Source organism: Conger conger, chromosome 6 (assembly GCF_963514075.1).
Source record: "Conger conger chromosome 6, fConCon1.1, whole genome shotgun sequence".
Classification (NCBI taxonomy): domain Eukaryota; kingdom Metazoa; phylum Chordata; class Actinopteri; order Anguilliformes; family Congridae; genus Conger; species Conger conger.
The window spans coordinates 1,613,494-1,628,446 of record NC_083765.1 but is presented as its reverse complement, the minus strand read 5'-3'; the positions used below and the strand labels follow the sequence as shown (position 1 = coordinate 1,628,446).

The window sequence follows — 14,953 nt, the reverse complement described above, 5'->3', positions numbered from 1 at the left end:
CAAAATCCCCTTCGGCCCCCGCTAAATTCCGTCATTGGGTTAGCTGTGGGGTTTTACACACACATACACACACATGCACACACACGCACACACACACATGCGCACACACACACACATACACACACGCGCACATACACACACACACATACACACACGCGCACATGCACACACACACACACGCACACACACATGGACACACATGCTCACACACGCACATACACGGACACGCGCACACACACACATATGCACTCACACACATACACACACATACGCACACACGCACACACACACATGCGCACACACGCACACACACACATACGCACACATACACACACATACACACACACAGATGGACACACATGCGCACGCACACACACACCTGCACTACAGTACAGCATGCACAGACACACGCACAGACACACACACACACACATACATGCACACACACACATACACACGCGCAAATACACAGACACACACACACTCATGCACACACATACACACACACACACACACACACACACACACCTGCACTACAGTACAGCATGCACAGACATAAATGTACCACTACATGACATTATGAGGGGTGAGAGGTCCCTACATGTTTGGGGTTCTGGGTTCTCTGGGGATTTTATAAAGTAGTTTCAGCTCCCCTTCCTCTCTCACAGGTCAGATATATTACTGAAAAAAGAATGGCGTGAACTCATACAATAATATACACTCAGTGAGCACTAGGTATTTATTTGACAGATTTTTCTGCTACTGCTTTAGCCTATCCACTTGAGAGTGTGGATAACGCGTTGTGTGTTCAGAGATGCTCTTCTGCATACCACTGTTGTAATGTGTGGTTATTTGCGTTAGTCAGCTTTGACCAGTCTGGCTATTCTCCTCTGACGTCTCTCATTCACAAGTCGTTTCTGTCTGCAGAACTGCTGCTCACTGGATTTTACTCACAGGATTGGCTGATTAGATAATCGCATGAATAAGTAGGTGTAATAAAGTATAAATTGTTCTTGCTCTGTTACTCACCATTGTCCTCTAACATAACATATTATAACAGATTAGCATTAACACAAATATTATACAAACAAATACAGTATATAATCACATTAGAATATAGTAATATCAAGTTTGTTTTATTTTACAAAGAGAAAATTAGATATAGGGCGGCACGGATGGTGCAGTGGGTAGCACTGACGCCTCACAGCAAGGAGGTCCTGGGTTCGAATCCCCGTCGGCCGGGGCCTCTCTGTGCGGAGTTTGCATGTTCTCCCCGTGTCTGCGTGGGTTTCCTCCGGGTACTCCGGTGTCCTCCCACAGTCCAAAGACATGCAGGTTAGGCTGATTGGAGAGTCTAAATTGCCCATAGGTATGAGTGTGTGAGTGAATGGTGTGTGTGCCCTGCGATAGACTGGCGACCTGTCCAGGGTGTATTTCTGCCTTTTGCCCAATGTATGCTGGGATAGGCTCCAGCCCCCCTGCGACCCTGTTCAGGATAAGCGGGTTCAGATAATGGATACTACTAATAGCATACTAATAGCATACCAGAGCGTGTGTACGTATGGCAGTATAGAAACTCTGGCGTGCACATTTCATTCTGGACATACAAGATATTTCAGCCTGATTCATCTATAGGTTTGGATAGTCCATAGGTAAATGAGACTTAAATACCACCTGTTACATCAAAACCGTCTGCAGCTGCTTTCTCTAAAACATTGTGTAAAGGGACAGTGTCAGTGTGTTTCTGGAGCCATTATGCTTTTTGTTTAAACCACCCTCTCCCTCAAACACATAAATTACAACTCAATGGCACCTTACAGAAAGCTGCAGTTTCCGCTGCAGAGGAAATCACACTTTTGATTGTGCAAAAGAGACAGCTTGTTGCCTGTCAGCCACCTGGAATCGTGACTCATTTCCAAGAAACATGCATGCACTTCTGAATTGTAATCATACATTTCCGTCAGCGGTCTATGAAATATGATTGCTATGCATGCGCACCACTGGGAGGGAAAGGCACAGCCTGTGAGTTATCAGTCTGCGCTTGAAAGTGGTCAAAGTTCTGTTAATTATTAGGCCTATAAATTATTTACAAAAGTATCTACAAATAAATTAAACAAAACAAATCAAATCAAATCAAATACAAAATTTGAGACGGTCACCTCCCCTCCGAGAAGTACTAATAAGAAGGGAAGAGGAACTAGAGGGAAGTACAGTTCCAAGTGCCAGAAATAACCACATGCTACTGATAAGAACTTGGGCCTTAATTAATCTGATGAGACAAAAAAACAGAAGTAGCAATAAAGCCGTCTTAGCCGTCTGCATAATGGCAGTTCTTTGTATGAATGATTTGTTTGTTTATTTTTTTTTTTAACATTTTCTCTTGAAAAATGTGTGTGTGCTTTATTTGTATTGCAGTGTGTGAGTGATGCTGTGTGTGTGTTGTGTTTGTTTGTCTGTTTGTGGTGTGTTTGGGTCTAAGTGGGGTGGGGTCTAACACAGTCGTTTAGAATAAGGAAGTCCAGACTGCAGACGGCTTCAGACAGTGAAACCTTCATTTCAGAGCAACATGAGAACCACCTTTATGCTGTTATATACCTGTTGGAGTGCAGGTAGGACTGTTATGCTGTTATATTCACTCAATAACATTTTATTAGGTGGACCAGGACACTAGCTTGTTACTGCAAATAAGGAATCAGCCAATCATGTGGCAGCAACTAAATGCATAAAACCATGCAGACATGGTCAAGAGGTTCAGCTGTTTTTCAGACTAAATGTCAGAATGGGGAAGAAATGTGACTTTGACCGTGCAATAATTATTGGTGCGAGACAGGGTGGTTTGAGTATCTCAGCAAATAACCACACATTACAACAGCGGTATGCAGAAGAGCATCTCTGAACACACAATGTGTCAAACCTGCACAGGCTACAGCAGCAGAAGACTTAATAAATCTAATTAATGCAGAATAAAGTGCTCAGTGAGTGCACCCCTGGCATATATCATCAGAGAAGATACTCTATGCAGTCAGTGCATGCAAAGATGGGGAGAGCGGGCATATTATCACGTTTCACTCTTATATTTCTTGGGCATAATACTTCACAATGGAATAAATGTCATACCCAATGAAAGAATAAAGTCTCAGGCATATATGTAATGTACAAAATGATGATCTCAACATTAATCTCAATGACAAACACTAGTGCAATGCAAACAGCACACTGGACCCCCTCAGCTAAAAGCCTGTCTTGTGTAGTCCAGGGAAATGTCTTCCGCTCTAAACTCTCAGTATATAAGTTTTCTCATGTGCAAAAGTTTTAGGCAGGTGTGGAAAAATGCTGTAAAGTAAGAATGCTTTCAAAAATAGAAATGTTGATCGTTTATTTTTTATCAATTAACAAAATGCTAAGTGAGTGAAAAGAAGAAAAATCTAAATCAAATCAATATTTGGTATGACCACCATTTGCCTTCAAACCAGCAATCAATTCTCCTTGGTACACTTGCACAGGGATTTTGTAGGCATATAGTCAATTTAATATGTAGGTTGAAACACAATCATTAACTGAAACAGGAACAGCTGTGTAGGAGGGTTAAAACTTGGTGAGGAACAGCCAAACTCTGCTTCTAAGGTGAGGTTGCTGAAGACAGTTTAATGGCAGTAGGGGGCAGTAGGGGGCAGTAAGGGGCAGTAGGGGAACAGCAGGGGGACGGTAGGGGGCAGTAGGGGAACAGTAGGGGGCAGTAGGGGAACAGTAGGGGGACGGTAGGGGGCAGTAGGGGAACAGTAGGGGGGCAGTAGGGGGGTAGTAGGGGAACAGTAGGGGGCAGTAGGGGAACAGCAGGGGGACGGTAGGGGGCAGTAGGGGAACAGTAGGGGGCAGTAGGGGAACAGTAGGGGGACGGTAGGGGGCAGTAGGGGAACAGTAGGGGGGCAGTAGGGGGGTAGTAGGGGAACAGTAGGGGGCAGTAGGGGAACAGTAGGGGGCAGTAGGGGGATGGTAGGGGGCAGTAGGGGAACAGTAGGGGGGCAGTAGGGGGGTAGTATGGGAACAGTAGGGGGACGGTAGGGGAACAGTAGGGTGCAGTAGGGGGCAGTAGGGGGCAGTAGGGGAACAGTAGGGAGACGGTAGGGGGCAGTAGGGGAACAGTAGGGGAACAGTAGGGGGCAGTAGGGGGACAGTAGGGGGCAGTAGGGGAACAGTAGGGAGACGGTAGGGGGCAGTAGGGGGACGGTAGGGGAACAGTAGGGGGCAGTAGGGGAACAGTAGGGGGCAGTAGGGGAACAGTAGGGGGACGGTAGGGGAACAGTAGGGGGCAGTAGGGGGCAGTAGGGGAACAGTAGGGGGCAGTAGGGGGCAGTAGGGGAACAGTAGGGGGCAGTAGGGGAACAGTAGGGGGACGGTAGGGGGCAGTAGGGGAACAGTAGGGGGCAGTAGGGGGGCAGTAGGGGAACAGTAGGGGGCAGTAGGGGGGTAGTAGGGGAACAGTATGGGGCAGTAGGGGAACAGTAGGGGGCAGTAGGGGGCAGTAGGGGGACAGTAGGGGGCAGTAGGGGCAGTAGGGGGCAGTAGGGGAACAGTAGGGGGCAGTAGGGGGGTAGTAGGGAACAGTAGGGGGCAGTAGGGGAACAGTAGGGGGCAGTAGGGGGATGTAGGGGGCAGTAGGGGGCAGTAGGGGGGCGGTAGGGGGATGGTAGGGGGCAGTAGGGGAACAGTAGGGGAACAGTAGGGGGCAGTAGGGGGGCGGTAGGGGAACAGTAGGGGGCCGTAGGGGAACAGTAGGGGCAGTAGGGTGCAGTATGGGGCAGTAGGGGGCAGTAAGGGGCAGTAGGCGGCTGGTAGAGGGACGGTAGGGGGCAGTAGGGGGGCAGTAGGGGAACAGTAGGGGGCAGTAGGGGAATGGTAGGGGGCAGTAGGGGGGCAGTAGGGGGATGGTAGGGGGCAGTAGGGGGCAGTAGGGGAACAGTAGGGGGCAGTAGGGGAACAGTAGGGGGCATTAGGGGGGCAGTAGGGGGGCAGTAGGGGGTAGTCATCCCTCAGGTCAAATAAAACTCAATGCTCCAGTGCAGTGATGGGGACACTGTACTATAGGAGATGCTGTCTTTCGAATGAGAACTTAAACCAAGGTCTTGACTCACTGTAGTAATTAATGATCCCATGACACTCTTCACAAATTCCTTGAACTTTTACTGAAAACCAGTCATCTCTTCTCCCAATCCTACTTTCCCTCTTCTCCCAATCCTACTTTCCCTCTTCTCCCAATCCTACTTTCCCTCCCCCTCCCTCTCTCCTTCCATCTCTCATCCTTCTCTCCTGTGTGTCTTTCCCTTCCACTCCATTTCTCTTTTCCTCCCTCTTTCATTTTGTTTCTCTCTCTCCCTCTATCCTTTCTTTCCCTCCGTTTCTCTCTCACCCTCTCTCTCTCCCTCTATTTCTCTCTCACCCTCTCTCTCTCCCTCTCTATCCTGTCTCTCCAGGTGTGTGTGTCTCTGCCCAGTCGAACGTGCTGAACAGCATTGTGGGAGAGACGGTCACGCTCCCAGCCGCAGTGAAGGACACCGGCTTCTTGCTGAAAGCTGGCAGTGGAATAGCGACAGTGGTCAGTCACTCCTGCCAGATCACCAACTACAGCTACAGTGCCCGGCTGCGGTGGGACCCCAGCTCTGGGCTCTTCTCCCTCAGGGGCCTGAGGACAGAGGACTCTGGGGACTACACAGTACAGGACAGCGGTGCCAACTTAAAAACCTTCCACCTGGATGTGTGGGGTGGGTGTGCTGTACTGTGATGGGCACTTTGAGTCTCTGACATTAAAACCAGGCCGTGGTCACAGAACCTCAACTCTGGGAGCAGGAGGAGGAGGAGGGAGTGTTGAAGGCTCACACAGAGAGTAGAGTTAAGGGCCAGTGTTGAAGGCTCACACAGAGAGTAGAGTTAAGGGCCAGTGTTGAAGGCTGTACATTAAATTACAGTTACTTTTATCCAAAGTGACTTACAGTTGACTAGAGTAAGGGGCCAATCCTCCCTGGATCAATGTGGGGTTAAGGGCAATGTTGGCCTCAAGGGCCAATAGCTGCACTGATCTGTGGTTAGAACCACTAACCTTCCAGGTCCCAGTCAAGCACTTTAGGCACTAGCTCGCACACGGTAGAGTTAGGGGCCAGTGTTAATAGCCAGTGTTGAAGGCTCACACAGAGTGGAGTTAGGGGCCAGTGTTAATAGCCAGTGTTGAAGGCTCTCCCTGTTGCTGTATCTCTGCACAGACCCAGTACCCAGTGTTAATAGCCAGGGTTGAAGGCTCTCCCTGTTGCTGTGTCTCTGCACAGACCCAGTACCCAGTGTTGATAGCCAGTGTTGAAGGCTCTCCCTGTTGCTGTATCTCTGCACAGACCCAGTACCCAGTGTTAATAGCCAGTGTTGAAGGCTCACACAGAGAGTGGAGTTAGGGGCCAGTGTTGATAGCAAGTGTTGAAGGCTCTCCCTGTTGCTGTATCTCTGCACAGACCCAGTACCCAGTGTTAATAGCCAGTGTTGAAGGCTCTCCCTGTTGCTGTATCTCTGCACAGACCCAGTACCCAGACCTCAGGTGTCCAGCAGGAGCAGGGTGAAACCCAGCTGCAGTGTGCTGTGCTCTGTGGAGAATGGGAGAGAGCTCACCCTGTCCTGGCACAGAGAGGGGCGGATACTGTCCTACACCAGCAGCCCCAATCTCAGCACCCCCCTGTCCCTCCCTCTGGAGATAGAAGAGAACAGTGCCCCCTACAGCTGCGTGACTGCAAACCCTGTCAGCAAAAAGACTGTCATAGGCAGACCGGAAGAGCACTGCTTTGGTGAGAAACTGAAGTTCCTGTTTTTAACAGTGACAGATGAAGACTATATACTGATCAATGCCTGCTGTACTAAAAATGCCCGTTCTTCCAAGCATTGCCTAGAATTTGTAATATGTGAGAATCTATGATTCAGTTTTGTAATGTTGTGCAAGTACTTTATTGGGAGCCAGTTTTGACATACGGCCCCCTCCAAAAGTATTGGGACAGCAAGGCCAATTCCTTTGTTTATGCAATACACTGGATACATTTGGGGTTGAGATGAAAAGATGAACATGAGACGAGAGTTCAGAATTTCAGCTTTTATTTCCTGGTATTTACACCTAGATCTAACAAATTGAGATAAAAATACCAGGAAATAAAAGCTGAAATTCTGATTTTGACCTCAAACTTAATTGTCTTCAGTTAATAGCAAAAACAAAGGACTTGACATTACTGTTCAAATACTTTTGGAAGGGACTGCATGGAAGAAAATAAACATGTGACATATTGTTTCTTTAAATTAGGTGGATTGATAGTGTGTTTTTAAATAAAAGTCTGCATCTACCAAGTGGTGATACTTTGCTCCCATTAAAACCTATATTATTTGGCTGTTATTTGGGTAAAAAAGTTAACATCTAATTACATGATTAATTATGAGAAACTCAGCGCACCTGGGTCTAAAATTCCCTTAAAATTAGATTTGATATGTAGCTCAATATAACTGTGTTCGATGACACTGTTAGTAAGCAGTCTTCTTTCTCCAAAATACAAGACAGTTCTTTATCTTCTGAGAAAAACAACTGAGAAAACAGTTACTCACAAGCCACTGGCTGAGTGCCCCTGTGTTGGAGTTTCACCCGGCGAACGAGAGGGTCACCTCTCTGCGACTACGTGTCGCTGGGGGGAAGGCCCTGACTGTCATTTGTGCGTATGCACCAAACGGCAGTTCTGAGTATCCGGCCTTCTTGGAGTCACTGGGCAGCATCCTGGAAAGGGTGCCGCCCGGAGACTCCATAGTTCTGCTGGGCGACTTCAACGATCACATGGGCAACGACAGAGATACCTGGAAGGGGGTGATTGGGAGGAATGATTGGGAGGAATGATTGGGAGGAATGGCCTGCCTGATCTTAACCCGAGTGGTGTCTTGTTATTGGACTTCTGTGCTGGTCATGGATTGTCCAAAACGAACACCATGTTCGAGTATAGGGTAGCTCATAAGTGTACTTGGTACCAGAGCACCTTAGGCCAAAGATCGATGATCGACTTTGTGGTCATATCATCAGACCTGCGGCCGTATGTCTTGGACACTCGGGTGAAGAGAGGAGCAGAGCTGTCAACTGATCACCACCTGGTGGTGAGTGGATCAAGTGGCCGGGGAGGCTGCCGGACAGACCCAGTAAACCCAAGCGTGTAGTGAGGGTGAACTGGGAATGTCTGGCAGAGGCCCCCATCCGCGAGGTCTTCAACTCCCACCTCCGGAGGAACTTCTCACGCATCCCGGGGGAAGCTGGGGACATGGAGTCCGAGTGGGCCATGTTCAAAGCCTCCATTGCAGAGGCGGCAAGCAGGAGCTGTGGCCAGAAGGTCATCGGTGCCTGTCGGGGCGGCAACCCAAGAACCCGTCAAACTGAAGAAGGAGGTCTTTCGGGTTTGGCTGGCCCAGGGGTCCCCTGAAGCAGCAGACAGGTACCGGGTGGCCAGAAGGGCTGTGGCTTCGGCAGTCGCTGAAGCAAAAACCCGGGTATGGGAGGAGTTCGGGGAGGCTATGGAGAAGGACTTTCAGTTGGCCTCAAGGAAGTTCTGGAAAACCATCCGATGACTCAGAAAGGGAAAACAGGGCTTGTCTCAGGCTGTTTTCAGTGTGAAGCGGCCGGGATGAGAGTCAGCACCTCCAAGTCCGAGGCCATGGTTCTCTGCCGGAAAACGGTGGATTGCTCCCTCCGGGTTGGGAACGAGTCATTGCCCCAAGTGCAGGAGTTCAAGTATCTTGGGGTCTTGGGGTCACGAGTGAGGGCAGAAAGGAGCGTGAGATCGACAGGCGGATTGGTGCAGTGTCAGCAGTAATGCCGTCATGGTGAAGAGGGAGCTGAGCCGGAAGGCATGGGTGTGTGTGTGAGTGTGTGTGTGTGGGTGTGTGTGTGTGTCAGTGTGTGTGTATGTGTGTGTGTGTCACAGTGTGTGTGTGTCTGTGTGTGTCGGTGACGCTGTGCTGTGGGCTCTCTTACAGAATCTGTGTGGAAGCCTCATATAAAGACCTCAGCAGCACAAGGGGGCAGGAGCTGCTCACTGCAGTGCTCTGTGCAGAACGGAAGAGAGCTCACCCTGTCCTGGAGGACAGAGGGGGAGACACTGTCCCACACCAGAGACCCCAATCTCAGCACCCTGTCCCTCACTCTGGAGATAGAGGCGTCCAACTCCACCTACACCTGTGTGGCTACAAACCCCATCAGTGAGGAGAGAACAGCCTTCCTCCCCACACAGGTCTGCGGGCAAGAGGGTAAGGAGCAGCTCTCTGTAGGGAAGAGGGTAAGGAGCAGCTCTATGTAGGGAAGAGGTTAAGGAGCAGCTCTCTTTAGGGAAGAGGGTAAGGAGCAGCTCTCTGTTGGGAAGAGGGTAAGGAGCAGCTCTCTGTAGGGAGGAGGTTAAGGAGCAGCTCTGTGTAGGGAGGAGGGTAAGGAGCAGCTCTCTGTAGAGAAGAGGGTAAGCAGCAGCTCTCTGTAGGGAAGAGGGTAAGGAGCAGCTCTCTGTAGGGAAGAGGGTAAGGAGCAGCTCTCTGTAGGGAAGAGGGTAAGGAGCAGCTCTCTGTAGGGAGGAGGGTAAGGAGAAGCTCTCTGTAGGGAGGAGGGTAAGGAGCAGCTCTCTGTAGGGAAGAGGGTAAGGAGCAGCTCTCTGTAGGGAGGAGGGTAAGGAGCAGCTCTCTGTAGGGAGGAGAGTAAGGAGCAGCTCTGTAGGGAAGAGGGTAAGGAGCAGCTCTCTGTAGGGAAGAGGGTAAGGAGCAGCTCTCTGTAGGGAAGAGGGTAAGGAGCAGCTCTCTGTAGATAGGAGGGTAAGGAGCAGCTCTCTGTAGGGAAGAGGGTAAGGAGCAGCTCTCTGTAGGGAAGAGGGTAAGGAGCAGCTCTCTGTAGGGAGGAGGGTAAGGAGCAGCTCTCTATAGGGAGGAGGATAAGGAGTACCTCTCTGTAGGGAGGAGAGTAAGGAGCAGCTCTCTGTAGGGAAGAGGGTAAGGAGCAGCTCTCTGTAGGGAGGAGGGTAAGGAGCAGCTCTCTATAGGGAGGAGGATAAGGAGTACCTCTCTGTAGGGAGGAGAGTAAGGAGCAGCTCTCTGTAGGGAAGAGGGTAAGGAGCAGCTCTCTGTAGGGAAGAGGGTAAGGAGCAGCTCTCTGTAGGGAGGAGGTTAAGGAGCAGCTCTCTGTAGGGAGGATGGTAAGGAGCAGCTCTCTGTAGGGAGGAGGGTAAGGAGCAGCTCTCTGTAGGGAATAGGGTAAGGAGCAGCTCTTTGTAGGGAAGAGGGTAAGGAGCAGCTCTCTGTAGGGAAGAGAGTTAGGAGCAGCTCTCTGTAGGGAAGAGGTTAAGGAGCAGCTCTCTGTAGGGAGGAGAGTAAGGAGCAGCTCTCTGTAGGGAGGGTAAGGAGCAGCTCTCTGTAGGGAAGAGGGTAAGGAGCAGCTCTCTGTAGGGAAGAGGTTAAGGAGCAGCTCTCTGTAGGGAAGCGGGTAAGGAGCAGCTCTCTGTAGGGAGGAGGGTAAGGAGCAGCTGATGTGACACATTCTCTCTCTTTCTCTCTCTCTCTCTCTCTCTCTCTCTCTCTCTAGGTCATCGTTCCCATGATGCAGTGCTGTATGTAATGTTTGTGTTGAGGCTGGTGGAGTTTGTGTTGGTGACTCTGGCAGTGGTTGTGTTACTCCATCTGTATCATAAAGTTCTCACTCAAAACAGGTAACTACCCTTATCATGACTCCCATCACACACCCACACACACACACACATACACACACACACGCACGCACACACACACATTCACACACACACACACACACAAACACATCACATGCCTCAGAGATATTTCACACTTTATCTCTTTGTTTGCAGCACTGTGAGAAGAGGCCAGAGAAGATATCAGGAGGCAGATACAGCACTGTAGATTCACACACACACACCCACACACACACACACACACACACACACACACACATACCCACCCACCCTCACCCACACACACACACACACACACACACAGCCATCCACACATACTCACCCACACATACCCATCCACACACACTCACCCACACACACCCATCCACACACACACACATTCACACACACACACACACACACACACACACTCGTATGCCATCCAGAGTGAGGACCGTGTAAACTGACTTCAAACTGAGGACCCCGGAGCCGCGGTGGCATAACTGGCTAAGATGCAGCGGACTTGCAGTTGCAGTTTGATTCGCGGTCCTGCCAAAACGCCAAGTTTGGCCGCCTCTTGTGGAGCGGCATAATCGGCTCGCTGCTCCAGAGGGAGGGGTTAGCAGATCATTGCTCACAACAGCACCCCGGGCGCCTCGGAATCACAGTCACAAGCAAAAAATTTTAACTACTAAAGTGAGGACTTTCTTGTCGCTGGGCAGATGCTAAGGAGATGCAGGTTTCCTGATTGAACAATGTTATCCGGATTTGGTAATTTTTTGGTTCGTGCTGGTGGTGTTAGATGAGTTAGGCGTGGTGTTGTTAGATGAGTTAGGCGTGGTGTTGTTAGATGAGTTAGGCATGGTGTTGTTTAGATGAGTTAGGCGTGGTGTTGTTTAGATGAGTTAGGCGTGGTGTTGTTTAGATGAGTTAGGCGTGGTGTTGTTTAGATGAGTTAGGCGTGGTGTTGTTTAGATGAGTTAGGTGTGGTGTTGTTTAGATGAGTTAGGCGTGGTGTTGTTTAGATGAGTTAGGCGTGGTGTTGTTAGATGAGTTAGACGTGGTGTTGTTTAGATGAGTTAGGTGTGGTGTTGTTTAGATGAGTTAGGCGTGGTGTTGTTTAGATGAGTTAGGCGTGGTGTTGTTTAGATGAGTTAGGCGTGGTGTTGTTTAGATAAGTTAGGCGTGGTGTTTTAGATGAGTTAGGCGTGGTGTTGTTTAGATGAGTTAGGCGTGGTGTTGTTTAGATGAGTTAGGCGTGGTGTTGTTTAGATGAGTTAGGCGTGGTGTTGTTTAGATAAGTTAGGCGTGGTGTTGTTTAGATGAGTTAGGCGTGGTGTTGTTTAGATAAGTTAGGCGTGGTGTTGTTTAGATGAGTTAGGCGTGGTGGTGTTAGATGAGTTAGGCGTGGTGTTGTCTTAGATGAGTTAGGCGTGGTGTTGTTTAGATGAGTTAGGCGTGGTGTTGTTTAGATGAGTTAGGCGTGGTGTTGTTTAGATAAGTTAGGCGTGGTGTTGTTTAGATGAGTTAGGCGTGGTGTTTTAGATGAGTTAGGCGTGGTGTTGTTAGATGAGTAAGGCGTGGTGTTGTTTAGATGAGTTAGGCGTGGTGTTGTTTAGATGAGTTAGGCCAGCTTTTCAACAGAAATGAGCTGCCTACACATTCCAGATAGCCCATACAAACTCACTCAATTCATATTGGAAATTGTACCAATCTCTCACAGTTATCTTTTTATTATAAAATAATCTATGATTTAAATATAACTAGGTCTCTGTTAAATTGAGCTTATGTTCAAATTAGTATATATATACAAATTATAAATAATGTGGTGTATTTATAAAGTGATGCTATAATTGTAGTAATAAAGCAATGGCCTTCTATCAGTTTGACATACTTTACTTTAAAATAATATCTAATTATGTATTATATATGTGGAATATGTAGTGTTGATACATTGTATGGGGAAGCAGACAGTGATTGACTCTGCACCAATCAGCAATGGCCTGCCCTCCCCCCACTATCAAATCCACACACTGCATAATGATCCTCACATATTTTATTCCTCACATTATGCACTGAAGAGCGGTTTTGTTCTAAAAGTCTTAATATAAAATGTCTTACCATTTCAAGATTCTGTAAATGTCTCTTCTTGATTCTGTAGATATCTCTTCTTGATCCTGTAGATATCTCTTTTTGGTTCTGTAGATATCTCTTCTTGATTCTGTAGATATCTCTTCACAACATGGATGACGTATTTGCAGATTTTGCAACCGCCACAGTCATCTGTCCATTTAAATTGGAGCTGTATTTTACAGCATCTTCATCCAAATAATGAGGGTGATGCAGAAAAAATGTTCTGTTCAGTTAGCCAGTTGAACAGCGGTCACTGAGAGAGCAGACTCAGACACTGTCTGCTTCCTCATACAATGTATCAATATCACCTGCACTGCTGTGAGAAAGAGCCCCACAATATGGCTCCTTAAATCACACACTCACACATGCACACAGACATACACTCAGTGAACACTTTAATGATCTGTACACCAGCTTGTTCATGTAGATATTTAGTCAGCCAATCATGTAGTCAGCAACTAAATGCATACAGGCATGTAGACATGGTCAAAAGGTTCAGCGGTTTTTCAGACCAAAAGAAATGTGATCTAAGTGGCTTTGGCCTGAATGATTGTTGGTGCCAGGCAGCATGGTTTTTCAGTTTCCCAGAAACTGCTGATCTCCTGGAATTCACACACACCTGTCTCTAGAATTTGCTGAGAATGAGTTCCTGTGTGTTGTACACATTATGGCAGCCGACTGCTTAAAGCCCTGTTACTTCCTGCTGTCTGCAGTGAGTGCTGATCCAAATGTAAAGGGCTTCATCTTACTGCAGACACACTGAACAAACTCAGGGAAGCTCCACACAGACCAGTGCAGTGCTTTCCCCAAAGGCTGCTGCTCATTTGGTAAAGTGTGTGAATGATCTGTGAAAGTGTAACACTGTAAATGTAAAACCTGTTCACTTGTGTTTAAACAGAAAAAGACTGACCCTGCTTGTCCTGCATGTTTTATGTCATGTTTTTCCCCACGGCTGCTTCTCAGTGGGGTTCTGCAGGAAACAGGAACTGCTTCCAGAAAGCAGATGTGTTCTCTGGCACTTTGCCTCATTGAGTGGATATTTTTAACAGCGCTTTCACTCTGCAGTCCAGCAGCTGAACTGCGCAGTCACTGGGTCCAAGAATCCTTCATGCACAGCTGGGCAAATGTGTAGCGAATGACACAGTGTTCCTACAGCAGTGTGTAGCTAATGACACAGTGTTCCTACAGCAGTGTGTAGCTAATGACACAGTGTTCCTACAGCAGTGTGTAGCTAATGACACAGTGTTCTTACAGCAGTGTGTAGCTAATGACACAGTGTTCTTACAGCAGTGTGTAGCTAATGACACAGTGTTCCTACAGCAGTGTGTAGCTAATGACACAGTGTTCTTACAGCAGTGTGTAGCTAATGACACAGTGTTCCTACAGCAGTGTGTAGCTAATGACACAGTGTTCTTACAGCAGTGTGTAGCTAATGACACAGTGTTCCTACAGCAGTGTGTAGCTAATGACACAGTGTTCTTACAGCAGTGTGTAGCTAATGACAGTGTTCCTACAGCAGTGTGTAGCTAATGACACAGTGTTATTACAGCAGTGTGTAGCTAATGACACAGTGTTCCTACAGCAGTGTGTAGCTAATGACACAGTGTTCTTACAGCAGTGTGTAGCTAATGACACAGTGTTCCTACAGCAGTGTGTAGCTAATGACACAGTGTTCCTACAGCAGTGTCTAGTTAATGACACAGTGTTCTTACAGCAGTGTGTAGTTAATGACACAGTGTTCTTACAGCAGTGTGTGACTAATGACACAGTGTTCTTACAGCAGTGTGTAGCTAATGACACAGTGTTCCTACAGCAGTGTGTAGCTAATGACACAGTGTTCCTATAGCAGTGTGTAGCTAATGACACAGTGTTCCTACAGCAGTGTGTAGTTAATGACACAGTGTTCTTACAGCAGTGTGTAGCTAATGACACAGTGTTCTTACAGCAGTGTGTAGCTAATGACATGGTGTTATTACAGCAGTGTGTAGCTAATGACACAGTGTTCCTACAGCAGTGTGTAGCTAATGACACAGTGTTCTTACAGCAGTGTGTAGCTAATGACACAGTGCTCTTACAGAAGTGTGTAGTTAATGACACTGTGAATTCAGGTA

The 14,953-nt window shown here is 48.0% G+C and overlaps 1 protein-coding gene across 1 annotated transcript; it reads left to right on the top strand.

Annotated features, from left to right (window-relative positions):
* Window positions 1-2,547: 2,547 nt before the first annotated feature.
* LOC133131443 (hepatic and glial cell adhesion molecule-like) lies at window positions 2,548-11,735 on the top strand. Its single transcript, XM_061246810.1, has 6 exons — window positions 2,548-2,609; window positions 5,472-5,759; window positions 6,558-6,821; window positions 9,028-9,297; window positions 10,610-10,733; window positions 10,887-11,735. The coding sequence occupies exons 1-6, from the start codon at window positions 2,567-2,569 to the stop codon at window positions 10,936-10,938; spliced, it is 1,041 nt and encodes a 346-aa protein (XP_061102794.1). The 5' UTR covers window positions 2,548-2,566; the 3' UTR covers window positions 10,939-11,735.
* The last annotated feature ends 3,218 nt before the right edge of the window (window positions 11,736-14,953 follow it).